The sequence below is a fragment of the Rhinopithecus bieti genome, unplaced genomic scaffold, assembly GCF_001698545.2.
Source record: "Rhinopithecus bieti isolate Rb0 unplaced genomic scaffold, ASM169854v2 scaffold_24392, whole genome shotgun sequence".
Taxonomy (NCBI): Eukaryota; Metazoa; Chordata; class Mammalia; order Primates; family Cercopithecidae; genus Rhinopithecus; species Rhinopithecus bieti.
Genome location: NW_016812542.1, coordinates 560,617 through 581,529, shown reverse-complemented (window position 1 = coordinate 581,529; position 20,913 = coordinate 560,617). Strand labels below are relative to the sequence as shown.

At 33.6% G+C, this 20,913-nt stretch overlaps 1 protein-coding gene across 1 annotated transcript in view; it reads right to left on the bottom strand.

The window, feature by feature from the left end:
• Nucleotides 1–263: 263 nt before the first annotated feature.
• NEK7 (NIMA related kinase 7) overlaps nucleotides 264–20,913 on the bottom strand; it is a 155,672-nt gene continuing 135,022 nt past the window's right edge. Inside the window, 2 exon segments of the mRNA XM_017896562.1 lie at nucleotides 264–3,251; nucleotides 19,375–19,488. Coding sequence (XP_017752051.1) covers nucleotides 3,141–3,251; nucleotides 19,375–19,488 — 225 coding nt within the window. The 3' untranslated portion in view covers nucleotides 264–3,140.

Sequence of the window (20,913 nt, the reverse complement as noted above, 5' to 3'; positions counted from 1 at the left end):
TTTTTTTTTTACCTTTTAGAAAACTTTTCTCATTCAAAAACAGAAAATGATGTCCTGAAGAGAACATGAAGATGTGCTTTAGTTTAATGCATGTTGATAAAACTACTTTTTAGGATTCGTGTAATCTCTGTTATCATCCTTGTCTATTCCAATTCTTATGCTTCTCCAAAATGGCAGTTATGAAAATGTGTAAGAACTGTTTCTGTACATTAAGTAAAATAAAAAATGGAAAACTTTAGGGGAAAATCATAGAAACTCAGATATTTTACTGTATTCATTTTATTTTATATTTTGTTTATATTAGGATATTGTACAATTTCCAAAGCTAATAACAGAAATTCTTTTGTATGTATATTTAAAGCATAACAAAATAAAAGTATTTCACAAAAGATGTCCATATTACAGTACTATTGAAATATGAGGCACAGGGTAAGTATGCATTTGTGGGTTAAAACATAATACATTCATTTTAAAGAATAAACATTTAATGTGAATAACATTTTGGTTAAAATAAATATCATAGTAAATGTTAACAGCAACACCTGAAATATATGGATACAAGAAAGGTGTTTTGTAATAGATACTATGTTGAATGGTAAAGCATTCATGAAATGGCTGTAATATCTTACTAAATTTACAATCATTGCACATTGTTGAGCACTTTATTTATATAGAGATACCCTTCATCCACCATTCCTAAACCTTACCTCACAAAATAAAGTTACTCCATATTTTCACCTGGGTAACTGGTACCAATGTCTAAATAAGGTTTAGAATAGATATAGCTTTCATTTTACTGCTCCTCAAATGAATTCAAAAGTTTAACTTAATCAATATAAAATTTACTTATGAACACATATAAAGAACATTTAATAGGTGACTATATAAATTAGAGCTTCAAATCATCTTCATAATTCTTTGAAATTATTCCATTCAAAATTAAAATTTGATTTTACACAGTGGTTTCTTCAGGAAAATATGAACATTTAAATTTAAAAGATACAATATTCGAAGCAAAAGTTTCCACATGTAGAAATAACGAATTTCCCTGATCATTAAATTCTTCCCAGCTATTTCCTTCTAGCAGATACATTCACTGAGAAGAAAAGCTTAAATCTTAGTCACTTTGAGAGGTCAAGCTAATCAATTTTAGATCCATGTATTCTTAAAGATTGCAAGAAAAAAAAGACAGTATCTGTTCCAACCAGAGAACATTTCATCCCAATTATATTACATTAAAATGAACATGACAATAATGGTCAATAAGAATAATTCTTCTCATACTTCTAGGAATATATCTATGGATGCTCAGTATAAATGTTAAAAGTCACTAAGAGTGTGACAAAAACAATGCATCTAGCCCTCAGGAAAAAAACAAACAACAGATTGCCTTTACCTATTCCAAAATAAAATTACCCTTCGGAAACCATACATAACTGATTAGATTTCAAAAAACAAGAGTTTAGACTTTTTGCCCTTTATACATTTTTTAAGTTTACAAAACTTGAAAGCATTCAAATGAGTGTAAGAAAACACGTATGAAAACAAAACCAGCAGTTACATCGGCTAAAGGGAAGTGTTCTTTGAACATGAGGTTTTCGCGTTGGCAGGATAATTCATCCAAGGTTGTAAGGTGGCACAGAGTCCTTTAACAGTGACTTCCTCTTGGCCTTTAGGCTTCACAACTCTGTGAGAAACTGGTCACCACTAATACGAAAACATTCAGGGAAAACACATCTGCACAATAGCATTTACGAAATTCTGCCCATTTCCTTAAGCTACACGAAGTGTTACCATCTCAGTCATCTTCATGAACAAATACAGTACTTTACTCAAAAGCTTCTCAATAGAAATGTTAATCTTATAACAATTCTGGCTATAGTCATGGCCAGTTTTCATTTTATTAAGCATATTCTAGAATTACAACCTTGTCAAATGAATCGTAACTGTATCAACATTCACAGGTACAGTATAACACACATCCTTTCTTCCTCTTTAACATGACCAAACACATGCATACAGGGTGGCCCAAATTTTAAAAAGTTAAAAAAAAAAATGTTTTCAATCCAGGAAAAGTGTTGGTATACCAAATATCTTTTAAAAGGGTATTATACTCTCAGAAAGTATGAAACATTAATGGATAAAATGCACATACAATATAAATAAGAAAGTAACTTGAATAATAATATAAAAAAATTTCTGAAGGGGACCAATCAGAACTTCAATAAAACTTACGAATAAAAACTTAGGCTTATATTATAGTGTACAATTATGAGTGAAAATACACTTAAATTTATAAAGAAATTGAATTATAGTACTGCAAGGTTATTCAAAGAATATTTTCAAATGTACAAACAATAATAAAACACACAAAAAAAGCCTTGGGCAATGTGCAACTTTAAAAATTATTATCACACCAGCCAAACAAATCCTTAACCACTTTTTAAATGGATTCATTTATACCATTTCGATGCAAAGAGAATATCAAAAATATTAAAACAAAACAAAAAACTCTTCAGTGTCTGACTCACATTTTGTCCCCAAATCTTCACATTTAATAGTTGCATTTTGAATGTATAAGCTAAGAGTTTTAAATGTTTCTCAAATAGTTTGTGTCTACATTTATCATAAGAATCATATTTGAAAACTACTCTGCTAAGAACTAAAACTAGTACTTCAAACATTTAAAAATAAAATCATCACAAAAGTTCACAATTGTGTTCATCTCAATGTCCATAAATTACTAAAAAAGAAACAAGTCACATGTTCAGATACTTTTTCTCAGGTTTGAGCCTATCCTGATGTGTGCCAAGCTGCACCTTAAATATTTGGCACTGACAGTCTATCTAAACACAATTTATCAGCAGAAAAGTATAAGAAATTCTATAAACCTTTAGCCATTCAAAACCATCATGTTTCATTTTCTCTCCTAACATGCAACTCAATTATTCCAAAGTCATTTGGGGGTTGCAAGGAGGTGATTTAGGTGACTGGTACAAAATGAAGCTTATATGAAAACTGGTTAAGGATTCAAAGCACGCTAGCTCTGAAATATTAATCTTAACACCAGACATAAATGGGGAGGTATGACTTGCACAAAATACTTTCACTTTGGTTACACTCTTCATGATCTTGCATGTTTAGCTGCTTGCAGTGCACGCATGCATCCTCTTTGCTACGTCATAAACATAGGTGACGTCTGGTCGCTTCTCTGGATCTGGGTTGATGCACATATTAACTAACTGTCGGAGCTGTGAAGAAGGAAAAACAATCAAACCTGATTAAGACAACCGTTTTTGGTTAGCTGACTGAAAGGAAGAAATTACGAATAGCTATAGACTTTACAAGGAAAGTACATTTTCTGACTAAACATTTACTGTACTAGAAATATACATAAGACTGCTGCCAATGATTTTACAATAAGTTAAACGTTCTATGAAGTTCATTGAATGGACAGTATTAATGTCAACCAAGAAGTATTTTCCACAATCAGAGGCTTTAAAATGGACTCTGTTTTTTTTTTTTTCAGAGTTTAATCAGAAGATTGCAGTCACTGAGGACACTAGGCTTGTAACTATAAGTCTCCAAGTTAACTGTAAATGCACACATACATATTTAGTATGTATGTACTACATACATGTAGTAGATTTGATCAAGAATCTACTACAACAGACTTAATTGTAAATTTAAATAGAAGGCAATTAGAGTAGACATATTTATAATGAACCATTTTGTGCAAATATAGATCAAAAGTTTTATGTTAAATTTTGTATTAGAGAAAAAAAACTCCTTTAAACTAATTATAATAAATTATAAGGGAAGTTATAAGTATTATTCCAATCCTCAATTGTGTATAGAGTATTTAAATGTTGTCACTTTATAGATGAGAGTTGATGTTTACTATTTTATACTATTTATATCATAGAATAAAAGCAGATTTCAATAAATTAAGAAAGTACCCTCCTATATGGTCCTCAATCCATCGGGTAGAAGAATACAGGATTTTATTCTCAATTCTAATTTCCATCAGTTTACGAAACTATGTGTTATAACATTGTATATGATCTTCCAAAGACAATAAACTAAGAGGAAAAACTAGATTATTTTGCTTTGTAGGACTGTCTTCAGGAACGATTTAGACATTTTCAAAAATTTACATTAACTTTCTGGCCACGATATTCGCACTTCGTAAATTTTCAAATTAGCACAATTTCTTCATAGTTCTCCATTTCTACCATAAAATAACTTTCAACCAGAGGAAATACAAGTGGTGATTAAAAAGCGTGGGCTGAATATGTTGCTAGTGCTATGGAGAAGGCTAGTGGCATTGAGAAATGTCATTCTGAAAGAGGAGGTGGATAAAAGAGTCTACCAGATGTAGGGTCAGGGTTTGGTGAAGAGTACAGTGAAATGGAAACCAGTCTTGTTGAAGGCACTGTGTAACCCTGTGCCCTTGGGTAAGTCACTGTCTCTGGAGGTTCATTTCTTCATCTATTAAACAGCGAGGTTGGAGTGTATGACCTATAAGGGCTGTTCTAGTCCTAATCTCTTACATTTTATGATTCTAGCAGAATGAAATTTAATGAATCAATTTTAGCTACACTTGGAAATTCAACAATGTTTCATAGTAATGTTACACCCACTGGGAGAGCCTGAAGATTTTAATTTATATTCCTTGCAAAAGAGCAGAGAACAGCATTAAAAACCCTTAAGGGGTACAGCCATACACAAGGCATTTTATTATGGTGATCTAAGAGAAATTTACATCAGAAAGTGACTGGCATTTTACCAGGTTACAAAAAAACAAACAAATATAAATATATCCAGTCATACACAATGCAAAAGAAAGTGGAAAAAGCACTCATATAATGACACATATTTTAAAAGATAATGTGTTCTAATGGGTCATCTAGCTGTCAGATATTTTCTTCAGAGATAAAAACAAGAAAGAAAGCAGAAAAGAATGGCAGGAAAAGAAAACCGTGGAACAAAAAATTAATTATATTTAGCTAAAATACAAGTAGATGCATGCAGTAACAATTTTTTGACTTCCTAACACTGCCACATCCTTCAAGCTGGTTCAGAAACCTTACTTTTCCTGTGTAATAATTCAGAACAGGGTAGAACATCCACTGAGAATGAATGACTGGTCCTTAAGTTCTCCTGGCACAAGGAAAAACCAAGATTAGAGATATAATGATGCAACTTTAGTTGAAGAAGACAGTGATTCTCTAGTTCACCAAAGTAAAAAGACAAGAATTGGGAATAACAAAAAGGGAGAAAGACAAAGAATAAGGTAAATAGGTAGTGGGAGTGGCAGTGAGCAGTTGCTTCTTAACTGCTCCTTTAAGGATGGCCTTTCAAAGGGATGACAGGTCAATTGGAGACCTAGGGGTAGGCAGAGCAAAAGCACCGTGGAGTCTGTTTTCCCTCCCCAACTTATTGATTGAATCTTTTGTCATGAAGAGTTTCCTTTTCCAGAAGAATCAACAGAGATATCACCATATAAAATCAGATATATGAAATATAGAACATGTATACTTTATTTATGAATCAAATAATCTGTTGATAACTTTTCAATTATTTGTTACATTTAAAAATTAATGAAATATAAAAAGAAAGAAAACCTATGAAATTAAAATATGCTTTGGGAATGCTCCCACTTACCCACTCCAACCACATTTCTAGATGATCTACTCTGCAAGAGACACTATGCTGGTGGCACTGGATGGCACCGGATAAGACAAAGGACCTGTCCACAAGGGAAGGCTTGCGGTCCAGGATGAGAAGTGAGAGAATGACTCATTTTCCTTTCTAACCACCTGACTCTTTCGTTCTTTCTTTTTGTCCCTCTCTTCCATTTTCATCCTTTCATTCAATTGTTCATTCAATAGTTTCCAATGAAGTATTTATTATGTACCAGACACTTTGTTAGGTAGTAAAGATAAAGCAATAATGAAAAATATACAGCACAGGGCCTTAAACAGCTTACAATCTAGGGGAAGAGAGAAGGAACAAAGAAACTAATGTGACTGTAGGAAATCATAGAAATAATTCTATTATAAACTACAAAGTGATAGGTATCTCAAGAGATATCTGTGAGATAAAGGTAAAAGATTAAGTACAGCTGCCCAGAAGAGGAAAATAATTACCTTTCTCTTTTTCTAAAATCTGTTTAACTATGAGTTGTACCTCGTTCATGGAGGTATTGATATCCACACAGCTGACAGTATCTTTCTCCATTCCAAGTAATGCAACCCTCATCTTGGGTCACTTTCATGTTTATTTGATGTGAATCAATACAAATCTCTTTGATTATCTGGTTGTAATCTTCACTTTCATACCAATTTAGTTTCTGTCTTCCAAGGACACAGCGTTTTCTTAAAATGCTGTGTCACATCAGAAATGTAAGCACACGCTCCTGTCCTTCTGGGTCTCTCCCTCCCTTCCTCCAGTACGGTTGTGTTTGATTTGACTGGAACCATTTCCAATCCCCTTCATCCTGGTCAGTCCTATCCTTTTGGATTTACATCATTCAGTTCCGGCCTAGACTTTAACTTCTGTGACGTTTTCTTCCTAGCTTCTTTTGTAGGTTTATCTACCTTTGAAAAATCTACCAAATGTTGGTATGCCCTGAATATTTTCCTTTTCTTAGCTCTTTTCCCATTTCACTCTTCCTTCTTATCTTCAACAACTGCACTTACTCCCACACCTTCAATAACCACCAACACGCTGAGGAACACAGACATCTGTCTCCAGCCTAGATCTCTTTGCAGGCTCTGTTCCCACACCTCCAACTGCCTTCTGAGTACAGTTGCACATAAATATTCACATTAAACATGTTGAAAACTGAAATCTTAGTATTTTTTTCTCCCCTAACCAGCTCTTCCTAACAGCACCTCCAACTTCTTAAGTCAAAAATTTGGAATTCATACCAAACATCTCATCATACTTCCTTCCTACCTGCCTAACCGTCAGCAATCAGTCCTATTGGTCCCAGGCTCCTTAAATCTTGTGTTTGTTTTTGCCACACCATCTCCACTGCCACACTCTTGGAACAGTCTTCCAACTGACGGCTTTGCTTTTGGTTGTCTTCCAATTTCCCTAGCACTGCCTAACTAGCCAGGTGATGCTTCAACTTTAAGCATTTCAATGGCTCCCCATACCTCTTAGAAAAGCTAAGGCCCTTAGCATGGCATAATATGAGCCACTAAAATCAGTCTCCTGCTTCCCTTTCCAGGCTCCTATTTAGCCGCAAATTCCTCCTCCCTTCCCCCACCCCACCTTATTTTCTAACCGTAATAAAGCACTTATAGTTCTGTGCTTACCAAACTGCTTCATGCCCCTACATCTTTGTGTATGCTGCTCCTCTGCTTATAACACCTCCCTCAAATCCCCTAACTCTCTCACCTGTCTGCCTGACCCATGCATCTCCTCGCTGAGTATCTCTTCTCTAAAGTCCTTCCTCATTACTGTATTTGCTATTTGGAACTTACTCTATTCTACCTGGCCCCCAGTGTACCCTTCACATATTAAGGTCCTTATAACACTTTATTGCACTTCATTAAATGTCTGTTTTCTTCTATTAAACTGCAAGATCTAGAGGATGGATACTGGATGAACAGTAAGTACTCACTGGCTTGCCGAATGAATGAAAGAATGAATAGGTAACTTCTGGCTGAGGAAAAAAGAAAAGGTTTTGTGGAGATGGCATCTGAGCTGAGGTTTGAAGCAAGACCATAATCTTAATATACAAAAGGGGTGGAGAGAATTCTAAGCAGAGGTAACAGAATGAACCTTGATTCTTGGCCAAAGAAAGTATGATGTGTGTAAAAGCATGGCAAGTACTTTTGCATGAATGCGGAGCAACAGAGATAAAATGATAAGCTGAGGTCAAAGAAAAGACTTAAGGGATTTCAAATCTATTCACATAGACAATGGGAAATTGGTATTTAAGGCAAGAGGGAGAGATCATTAGAGTTGTGCTTCAGCACATATTTTCTTGGTATAAAGACAGGCAAAAAGAGAACAATGCCAGCAGAATGCTCAATTAAGTTCCTCTAAGATTTCAGGCAAGAAATAGTATTCATCAGAAGTATTCACCAGGGTATCTGAAATGAGATAACAGAAGTGGTAACGCTAAAAGAGGTGTGGCCTGAAGAGGGCAAGAAGGACACTTTGAGTTTTTGAAGTCATCACATTTGAGACACTGACACACTGGGATTTGGGCAGAAATATGAATTCCTGAATTTTGGGTTTAATTCTGCATTCATATCGAGATAACTGAATTGTATACATTAAATAACTTTTGTGACTCTACCAGATCTAGATTATGAAGATAAAGGAGATAGCTCAAGTAAAAAGTTGTTAACCTACATTAAACAATCATTTTTAATTGTATGGTTCTCTTCAATACTCATGTGTTGATTTAGTCTTGCTTAATGGTAGGTATCATTCTGTATTGTACCATATTTATATAGAACTTATCATTTTACAAAATCTTCCATATAATTTTAACAGCTATTTTTAAAGCACTGTAATCTCCCACAACAGTCTCATTTTATAGATGAAAAATCCAAGAATGAATTAAAAAATTAATGGTGGAACTTGAGTTGGAACCCAAGGTATTTGATTTTTTTCATGCAGGTCTTTTGCCACTTGCCATTGTTGACAGCTTGTTTACTTCTACTTTTACTTACTTGGTCTTTTGGTTTGAATTTCTCATGATGCTTAATACAGCTATATATACATGATGATTATTAGTAACACTAATTTCAAATCATTTCCATTATAAAAGGATGCCACTTGATTTAAGGTATCTGAGTTCCAGTCAGGAGACATGAGTGACTAGATATTAACAGGTCATCACAGAATCGAGAATGTAACATAGTTAGTTTATTCCACTCAGAGATTGGTCTGACTTTTATTCAGTGAACACAGAGGTAAGATGGCTCAAATTTCACTAAGGGTGTCCACCTGACATGTTGTTTGTTTTCCCTTAAGCAAATCAGCAGAGTAGAATCCAGGTTCTTGTCAAAGAGTATATAACCTTAAATAGTGTGCCATGTAGTGGGTCCTATCAAATTCTTCTTGAGAATTAAAATTTAGGGAATACTCTGTAATGAATAAAAGTCATCTTTACAACTTTGGATAATCTAAGTTCTATCCTTTAATTAAATTCGACCACCAGAAAGCTGCATCCTGGGAGCACATTTGTTTATCCTGCTGACAAAGTGCCTTTCCAAAACTGTGCTTTGATACTTGCTTTTGGATTTTATCAAACATCACTTAGGTATTTGCTGCAATGTACTAAGCAGTGTCTTCAACATTACTCACAGATCTTCATATGAGATATTTTTACCATAACTTAGTAGGAGAAAACGTTGTCTTCTGTGAGGTACTATTAATAGTATATTTCCCCCTTATAAGCAGAAACTAACTTGCTTACTGTGTTTCCCTTTGTGCCATGAGATAAAGGAAGCAATAACTAAATGAGAACCTCAATCACAGCAAGTCTGTTGGTCATAACAGGTACACATTTACATTCCCTTCTATCCCTGGTTCTGAATTTTACTTAAATATCCTTTTTAACAACAGGTAAGTCAAGTCCATTGCAATAAATTATCTCAAATATTTTTAAAGAAAAGTGGATTGTAAATTATATAATAGGAGATCTATATAGGCTGAATTCTGAATTTGATGTTATTTTCCTTGGTATTTATGAGATAATGATTTGTTGTTCTAAAGATATACTTAAATAGACCTGTTACTCTAGTGGGGGGAAAATAAGTTGCAAAAGCCTTTTGGTATCATAAAGGGAAAAATCACAAGTAATCTACTTTTATGTTATAAACAACCAGAGACTAAGTTTCATGCCTTTAATGTTAATAATTTGGTTTAAAAATGTGAATTCATATGGATCCATGAATAGTCTCCTATAAGACTAAATAACAATTATAAACAAGGTCACATCTCACCCCTTCTTCTTTTAATGAATACAAAATTATAATACCACTTGAAGATGGTAGAGTTATTTGTGCCCCTGCCATCATGAATAGGAGGATAAAATAGTCACCTGTGTATTATAAACCAGGAACTGTATTAAGAACTAGGGTTTAAAATTTATTAATAAGAAGAAGATAAAAACCCATTTTTACAATGTTAAATATACGTAATAGTTTGACTCGTGGTTACCAAGGGGTCACTTTTTGCAGCTAGGGAACATATCTGGGGTTATAGTACTTAGACTTAGATATTCCACAGAATTATTAGTTTTTCTAAGACTCCAATGGAAAACTGAAAATACAGTCCCCTGAACATTTTCAGATCAAAAGATATCTCCTTATGCTCTTTGAGATAACTCTAGGGTTTCAACTAAATGCTAGTTCCAGTGCTCAAGTAAAGAAAAACTATTTCCTAAAAGCTAATATTTAATATTTATGAATCATTCTATGCATTTTACATGATTTAATTTACTCAACCTTCATAAAAACTCTATGATGGGGTGGACACTACTGGTATGCACAATTTTACAGAGTAGTAACATTCCTAAGGCCACAAAGGCATAAGAGGCAAAGCCTAGATTTGAACCAAAGCAGTCTAACTCCAGCGCCCAAGCTTTTATATACAGTACTATATTATACTGCTGGGGAAAATTCTAACTTGATCTGCAGGGCCTCTCACGGCCACCTCTGCACAAAGGTGGGGTGACCTTCCACACAGTCAAAGATAGATTGTTGGGCTATTAGATTTTCAAAAGAATGTTAGCTCTAACACCAGTTCCTCGGGTTTCTAAAATTAATGGATCTGCCTTCACATTTCATAGGCCAATTCTGATCAAAAAACAAACCAAAAAATTTTCTCTAGAGTTCTGCAAAACTCCCAATAAGATACAGGCCTACTTTATCTGTAAGAGATATATTTAAATGATGACACCAAAATATTCAGATATTATGACTAGAGGGATAATTTTAATGTTATTTCTAATCTGACTCATGAAAATGCCAGTAAACTCTCTCCAAATGAAATATACTTCATTTTTGCCACAGAACAATTTCTTTACTCTGGATTTTAAACTTACATAGTGACCTGATGAACATAAGAAATGCCTCTAAGTTTTTTTTTTTTTCAGATGTCAAATAATCAAAATGAGACAAACATCTTAGACATCTCCCTCAGTGTTTATTTTACATTTTTAAAAAGTTTCTGTTAACCTCTGGAAGGAATAAAGTTATTTTAAAAACTTTTAACATTTATCCAATACTGTGCAATGATTCTAAGTACTATATTATTAACCATGTTCAAGGAAAATGTGATCAGATAATAACATTAAGAATTTCCTATCTATTCCTTCACGTCAGGTTTCAATTTCTAATAATATTAGTCAATCACTTGCTCAAAACATTTCTTGTCCTTAAATTGAGGGAGTTAGTTTTCCATTTATTGCTTTAAATTTTAGAAATAATTCCAGTATCAGTAGATATTACAACATTAATAAGAATAAATACAACTAAGTAAGCATTTCAGGGTTAATGTTATCTCAGAAAATTTAGTTTGCATCACTTTCTACTTGTTTGTAAAAAATGTCCACTTCGTTGCTTTTATAAAATTGTTTTATATAATATGTTAAAATAAGGCAAAAGTAAAGGTCTGAACATACAAAAGCCTTTGCAAAATCAGAGAAAACTGTTTAATTCAGATGCTTCACAAAATTTAAAAGCAACACAGAAACGCTTAAATGAAACAAAGTATATAAAGTAAAAAAAAATGGATTTTCTACAACATTCCTAAGGGATTATAGGTCATTAACCATAAGGAAATTAATGAATGTTCTCAATAAAGTAGAGAAAATACTAATATATTTTGATCTATATATTTCTAAAGAGATATCAAAGCAAATAGGTTGATATCAGAAATATTAAAAAGAAGACAGTGTTAACAGTCATTGTTGTCAGGGTGATAACCCAATTACAGATCAAGTTCAGGCACGTACAGGTAATAACAATAGGGCTCTTTGTGCATTATAGCTTTAGGTCACTAACACAATTCTCAACAGAATAATAAAGACTAGTGCTATTGGTACTGTTTCTTTTTCACCCCCATCTTAATCCCTCTGAGACCAATTATGTTATGTCAGCCTCCCGGATATACCCAATTTCCATCTACCCAAGGACGCATTTTAGCACCCCAAAGTGGGTCTAATACATTAAAGTACACTATATTTTGGAGCTTTAGATATTTATACAAAATGATTAGGCGTATCCAACTTGTACACCAAAGTGTCACTAGTGATTGACTTGGGGGTAAAGGGAAAGGGAAAAGAAAGTAATCTTACGCAGATATAAGGTAATGTAATGTCTACATTTCACAGCTGAAGATCATTCAGTGTCTTCTGAAAACCGTGAAAGTCTTACAGAAGTTACATGATTTTGTAGGATCCCACAGGACATGTGAAATATAGGACACCGTTTTGGATTCATGTCTTCAAGGAGCAAGTCCCCAGTGTCACTTCAGAAGCATAGGTGAACAAAGAGACTGCTTAACTATATTTTTTAAACAAAAATAGAACATTCAAAGCTTAAAGATCTAATCTTATATGGCAACTTTCAGCAAGGTGGCCAACTGATATTGTAAGTGATGAGAATATTAAATTTACTGAAACAATTTATAGGAAAGAAAATTGAACGTTATTAATAGTGTTTGAGATAACACTGTTAATTTTAATAAATAATGGCTCAATTATATATTATTGATTTTATTATATATCTCTCTCTACATTTTAAAGTAAAATATTCTTACCTTAGAATTTGATTACATGGTTGCAGAGACTGCAGAAATATTTGTACAGAATCACCTTCAGACATCATTTGTGCCATATAAAATAATGTCCTTCTTTTAAATAATCTTGGGAAAATGTATTAGAAAAAAATCCTCTAACACCAACTTAAACAACCTTGATTTATTTCCAGTAACAACTCCAGAAAATTTGCATAGATCTATTAACATTTGTAAATCTAGCAATTACAAACCAAAAATATCTGGACTGCTCAGATGAATAAAAAAGTTTTATAAACTTAATTTAACTTCAAAAGCAAAAATAATCTCACTAACTTTCTTGTTTTTTTTTTCTTATTGTACATAAGGCAGTTCTTTTCATGAACTAAAAACAAAGGGTCATTTTTGTTACTGACTTAACTCCACTTAAAAATCTCTTTTAAATATATTCTAAATTTAAAATAAACAAAAATTATTTATAAATTATTGGGTTTGAAATCCAGTTTATATTTTTAAAGTCTACATTTAGTGATTTCCTTCCTTAACAGTAGACCATTTGAAAACAAAAGTATTACGTAAATATGACAAACTGTAACGTTTTTTGTACACATATATATGGATCAACATATTTGCTATCTTGAGATACATGCTTGGTTTTTCATACTACAAATACTATAGAAATAATTCCTACCCTTCTGCCATTTCCTCATTCTTTCCTTTCAATGGTCACATTGCCCCTGGTTTACATGAGCCAGAAGAGTGTTCTAGCAAATGCCTCATCGTGCTCTTCCCTCCACCTGCTATGCCTCTAGGGAAGAGGATTCACAGATAAATATTGTGAGTGAAAAGGATAAGAACAGAGAGAGAAAAATAAAGAATTATAAGTCTAAGAAGTAAAACTCATGAAACGCTCATTCATAAACACCTGAGTTTTTACTTTGGCTCTGTTTTCCTGTAAACAAACGGCGGGGATGCCCATGCCGCACGGGCACCTCGCGAGTCCAATGTATTGCTCTAAACATCTGTCTAGGTCTCTAACTTACTAATAATGTAAAAATGGGAATGATTGCCATTGCCCTTCTTTAACAGGGAAATTCATAATTGCGTTAAAGGAAAACATGATTTCAAAAGTTGAAAAAAAATTCAGTATTATAATTTATTCAAAGCCAACATAATACTTATATTCTCCAATAACCTGTATAAATATCTGAAAATCAGTTTAGTTAATTAAAAATTTTTACTATTTTGCTATTACATACATAATCAACCATAGGAAAAAAAACCTGTACTTTTTAATCCTGTGTATCATTTTAATACTACTCCAGAAATCATGACACTTTCTTGTTTCAACAATATAGGAAGATGGAATGCCAGAAATTCTTAAACATTTGAAGAAGCAGCAGGAAATGATATTCAGGCTGCACGGCTAACCTATTCCAGGAGAAGCCAGAAGAACCCTCCCCTGCTGCCTCCTTTCTCTATCTTTAAAAAAAAAAAAAAAAAAGAGAGAGGGACACTGTCCAACCTAAGAAAACAAAGTCAAAAATAATCAAAAATAATAGGAGATAAAACCAAAATATATTTATTAGCATTTACGAGGTAAAAGTTTATGATTCATTCATTCTCTATTAGTTATTTGATTGAATGTGACCTTTCAGGTTGATATTTTATGGGATAATTTTTTTGAGTAGGCTCATTACTTGATTTTTTAAAAAAACAGTTTTCTATCTGTGGGCTGGAGGTATAAAGTCATAAAATGAATAGAAATTTAATGTAAAACAACAGAGACACTAAGTAATGTGGAAACTGATCACTGGGTTAATAATTCCGATTCCAAAATACATTTTGTTGGTTTCTTCACCTACAAAAAGCATTAATGAGACTTACTAAACTATCAAGTTTTTGAAAATGTAATCAGAATATAATCACAATAACCACAAATATTGTATCCTTCAACAGTCTTTTCTTATTTATAATACATTTAAAATTACTACTAAATAAACATCTGCCATAACCACTAGTTCAGATCAGCAAGCATTGTTGTACTAACAGTCTAATTATTAAAAACATTTTAACTATCTTTCCAATGTTTGACAGGTGCTTAAATTTCCTTTTCACTCAAAGCATTATTTTTAGTATTCAATTTATCTCTATTCAATTTTCTTCAATGAAGGGCACCCTTTATCCTTCCTTCTCATTTCCATTTCTTAAACTTTCATCTGTAAACCCCGTACTCAACTTACAGAACTTTCTTCCAAATCTATCTCCTCAAACCTACCATGAGAAGAAATGTTACGCCTTTTTTTTTTTTGAGACGGAGTCTCACTCTGTTGCCCAGGCTGGAGTGCAGTGGCTCGGTCTCGGCTCACTGCAAGCTCCACCTCCCAGGTTCATGCCATTCTCCCGCCTCAGTCTCCCGTGTAGCTGGGACTACAGGGGACTGCCACCACACCCAGCTAATTTTTTGCATTTTTAGTAGAGATGGGGTTTCACCGTGTTAGCCAGGATGGTCTCGATCTGACCTCGTGATCCGCCCGCCTCCGCCTCCCAAAGCGCTGGGACTACAGACGCGAGCCACTGTACCCAGTCCAGAAATGTTATGCTAAAGCAACCACTGAGATACCACTGTGTCAACCTTTCTTATGACTTCTCTATTTAAATTAGGAATTTTTAATAACAAATAAAAAGTATTGAAAGAAATGAAGTATATATTTTGTTTGATATTAATGCTGACATTTTAACAGTATCAGTTAAATTTCTAAATAATTAACGATATAGCTATTTACCATTGTTTTTCAGAGTTTCATGAGACAAGTTCGTGAACAAATAGATAATTTTGATGACTATTCCAATGTCTCTCAAAGAAATTAAGTACTGAAATTGAAGGAAAACAGCATATTTATCTTATTTCCCAGTAAATGGACACCCAGCATTATAGAGAAAATGGTGCTTATATAGAATAAGAAGTAATATCAATAAAAGAAAACTATCCACGTCCTCTGACCTATCTTGTGAGTAATTTTCTGCCTTATTCTACAGAGAGTTCTTTGGAAAAGTTTCTCTCACTCATTCAATTGTCATTTATTAGTTCATCCTTTAATCTAACTCTGAGATTTCCATGCTCATTCCCTCAATCAATCAATCAATCAATCAATCAATTACTAAGGCTTTAAAAATGTGTCCCAGGCCCTAGAGATACACAGATAAGCAGCAGAGTTACTGATCCTCAAGGGCAGGAGCTTGACAGTCTGCAGGGGGAGGCATCCATGCAAGGAAGCTACTACAACATGGCATAACTGCCAAGGGAGGAGGCACTGGGGAGAGAAGAAAGGAGGTCAGGGAAAACTATGCAGGAAAACTTTATGTCCAAACTGTGTTTGAAAGGAAAAGAATGAGTTTCTTTGGTAAACAACAGGAAAAGAGGTATTTCAGAAAGAGGAAACATCATCTATAAAAGCATGAAAATTCATGGAACTTCTAGTAGAACTTGCATTGATAAGAGTTAGAGAAAGAAGAAAAGAATATCCGATGATCAATAATTCTTGAGAGATGAGCCCAGGTTAGTTTACGACGGGCCTTTTGAGTCACAATTCCTTATACCTAAGTAAATGTTTGCTTCACTGTCACCAATACCAAGTTTCATTTAAACTAACAGACATCTAAGGAAAGATATCTATCTTTTCAACCCAGGACTCGTGTTAAATATAGTAACTGCCCATTGATACATGGATGAGATCACTACTAGAAAAGGAAAAAACACAAAATACCAAAAGAAATCAGAAATAAAAATATTTAAGTAAGCCATAAAATATAGATTCCCTAATATCATTCATGTGTAGCTGAAATAAATCAATCTAGAACCCTAATTATTTGTACATACTAAGACTAGCATAATTCAAAAAAAAAAAAAAAAAAGATTTGACATACAGGCTTATTTTCTAAAACTTCTCATTTTTTGTTTTAATGCTTAACTGTTATATATGTTTTAGAATATAAGATAGGAAATTAAAAGAAAAATTCCAAGCTTTTAAACTCTGGGTTCTTAAATAGAATGATTATATCTAAAAATGAATTGTGTAGGGTTCCTTAGGACTCCTATCAACTGAGGCTGATTGGCAGGTATAGCTAGTATTCTCATGAAATCTTCCCGTAAAATCTTGTTTGGGCAGTAACCTTAAAAATTTGGCAGTAGTTACATAAATTTGGTAAGCTCTCAAATACATATTTGATAAGTTGATTTGCTTGTTTATTATTTTTCAAATAGTTACACAGTCTGTTATCATTGTAGCCATAAAATTAACAAAATAAACTGTCTTTTAATTAAAAGTTCACTGTTGAAAACTCTGTACTTCACTTTTATTGGCTCCTGTATTTTGCCATACTAACAAATTAAATGGTATTTTGGATTTTTTAAAAGATCTAAAAAGTCTACTTTATAAAAAAAAATTTGAGACATTATAGCCCTACCAAATTTGGGATTTTTGGCTACCATGAATTCTGAATAATGAGTTCCTACTTAAGGACAGAAAATATTTATTAGCACATCTGCATTTCAAAGTTCTTGTTTTGAGAACTCTTCTACATAACTAAATAAAGTAACATTGTTATACAGTCTGCATATTTTTATATTCAATTCTTTAGTAAGAATTATTTTCCACATTTACCTAGAAACTACAGCTTTCTATTTCATCGGGAATGACAACAGATTTTACCAATACGAGGAATCACACTTTTTTGGAAAGTACACCATATAATGTGTTTTGCTTTATAGCTCTTTTCGAAACTGGTAACTATATAGAGTGAAGTAAAAAGTGGAATCTATTTTCCTTTCCCAACTCTAAGACCTTCTATCTGGGCCAGACTTTGATATTTGCCCCTTGGCTGAAAATCCGCATATCCAACTTCACACTTAGCTGCAGTGAAGTAGCCCTGCAGGCAGGCCGACTTCAACGAACCACTAGTGGTATCATCATTAAAATCCTGCTGAAGGTCACCATGGTAACCGCCTGCTGAGGCTTCACTGCTGCACTCGGCATCTCCTAATCAGCTACCATGTGAAATGCAAATTCAGACAGTCTGAAAATTAGTCAAGAAGAATAGGGGATGAGGATGCAGATATGTGAAATATTCATGCGCTTCATGGAAAAAAGAAGACAGCATGAATGACACAACAAAGAAAGGCCCCTGACATTCTTGCTATCATTTTGCATTATTGTTCACACCCTACTGTATTTCCAGGCCTATAGTTCTGAAGTTGGTTTTGTGAAATGCCATATTTATAGTCTATACCCAAAATAGTAATTAAAAATGGCTAACATAATAGTATTAACATCAAATAAAGATAATACTTTTAAATCATCATCACTGCTGTGTAACAGTTTATTCTTATTACCTGAATACGAATGTTATGGAGAAAAAAACAGGCATCACCGATTATCAGTATCAAAACTACCAGAAGAAAAAGTGCCTATTATATTATAGGAACACAAATGCTTTACATGTGGTGAAAATTCTTTAGAGATATTTATTATTCAAGTTACACGAACTCAAATTTCCTTACATAATACTAAGACCCAATGCTATTCGTTTCACAATAGGAAGACTGACATGATTACCTAATAAGTGAACATTATAAGTGTTTTATATTTTTTCTTTTCTCCTTTCCATTTTCCTGAGGCAAAAAATCTGTTGCTCATGAGAAGGTGCAATGTCCTAACTCAAGACACTATTTTCTCTGGGTAGGTCCCTGATGAGTATTCCATAAAGTGCTAATATGAAACATTTTAGTTGACCTGAGATACTGCTATTCTGCATATATCCTCCTTAAATATTGGTAAAATCATGATACGTTAGGCTAAAATGGGAGATGTTTTGTTCAATGAAAGACTGGACACTGGGTAGAGCCAAAACAACTCACTTCAATGGGTTACCAAAGCAAGCAAGCATTCAGACTCAGATCTTAATAAGGTAGCCTCCTAAGATTTTCAGCCACAGCTAATACACTTTTTAAACATGTCTACAATGATAACCTCGAAACATTTCCCCAGTAGAATCTGGGTATAGCAGTGAGGTGATGATAGGACAGGTATTGTCAAAGGAGGGAAGATAAAGCTTAAAGAATAAGGGTCAGAGATATGTAGTTAAGAGATGCATGTTTCGAGCTTTGGAAAACATGGATGAAAGGGGAGTTCTGCCAAAATAGAAAATTACAAATGTGTGCTGGTCTAGGACTGTAAGAATAAGGAGTTAGCCCTGTTACGAAGGGCCACCAGACATGATGATTAACTAGAGCCTAGGTATGAGCATTAATTCTGCCCTTTGCACTATTCAGTACACTGTAGAGTCAGCTACTATTCTTATCACACCTAGAAAGTGGCCAATTTTACACCACATGCTGTGTTGTGGTCTACTACACATCATGAATTGCAGAGTCAACTCTTTAGACAGCAAGTCTCCAAGAAAATGAAAACAGAATAAAATGTGCTAGTTCTGCTACATATACCATTCATTTTCATTTCTGGATAAAGTAAAATTTCTTAATAAAATAAAAATGTTAGCAAAATGGACAACAGACGAACATGTGGACTGAAAATGACTTACTTCTTCTGAATAGTGATCTGAAGGAAGAGGTGGGTAGTCACACTGTTCTATCTTCTTACACAGTGAGTATAAATTCATTTTGTCACCATAGAAAGGACTCTGTAATGCAGCCATCTGTAAAATGCTCCCAATGAAACTGATATAGTTACATGGTAACTTAAAAGGTGATTTCATCAAGTATATTATACAGGAGTAGAAAATAATTACAAATATTTTAAATAAAGTTATCTGGGCATTTTGATTTTTACGAATATCCCCGTCTGAGGAAATTTATTAAGAGTTAAAAATCTTTCTGCAACTTTTGTTTTTTTTCCGACATTTAAAATGCCCTAAAATAGAGAATTAGTTAACATATTTCTTTATATACAAATGCAACATAAAACAATATTAAGAAAATAACACAATTTAAAAACTCTTTGTACCTGTAATGACATAAAAACAACTACTGTATCTTATAACAAAACAGTCATGGCAAGGTATAGCTCAACCATATAGAACAAACATGAAACTGAAGTCCAAGCTGAATTATAATCTAGCATAGGGAAGAGAATGCAGAGCATTTTGTCTTGCATAATAGTTTCTGAAGATAAAGGTTATTCTGAGAAAAAACAGTCTTCTCAATTTAAATGCAATAACAGATCCCCAAATAGTTTACAATGAATTAGAACTCTTTTCTTTTGATAATGTCTCAAAAACATTAAATATGCTCAAAAGCTCTACGAGTCATAGCTGTAATTCAAGGCTTCCAAATGAGATTTTATGCAGAAAACGTGACCCAAAGGATGAACAACTTTAAAAAAGACATTATTGAATTTAAATTTATTTTAAGACAAGGTTCTAACTTGACATTTAAAGTGCAAGCAAGTACTGTGGTAAGCAGGGTTACAAACTAAAAATTCAATTTAAAATGTTCGCATCCTGTTCAAAACCTTCTAAATCTTTGAACCGCAGCAGCAAGAATACAACACGGAGTGCCAGGCTGCCCCAAAGTCAGTCACCCTTTTCTACATGTGCTAATAAGTTTGATTTTGGAAGGACAATGTGTACATTCCCCAGACAGGCAGAGTGTGTGTGAAACACGCTAGTCCATGCTGTGCTACTCAGTGAGCGTCAGTGGGGACAGGACAAGCTGAAAATGGCTCTCATCTGTCTTCTGTGCTCCAGACAGAGCTTTAACTCCTTCAGAGCCTTGATGAGAAGGGGATGGGATTGGAAATCAAAACTGGAAAGTAGCTCAACACATTTTTATCTTGCCTATGTTTTACATAAAACGTGCACACAACTATATAGAAGTACCTTAGGAAGAGTTGTTTCACATGACGAGAAAAAAGTTAAAAAATCTGAATGCCCCAATCATATAAAACACTCTGAGAGGAAATTTCTAAAAGAACTACAATAATAATAATAATAATAATAATAATAATAATAATAACAACAATAGTTTTTGTTTTAAATGCAAGGACACTTTAAGATAAATGTTACCTTAAAAATACACTGTATACATAAACTATAGTCTCTCTGTGTTTGCAAAACCTTAAG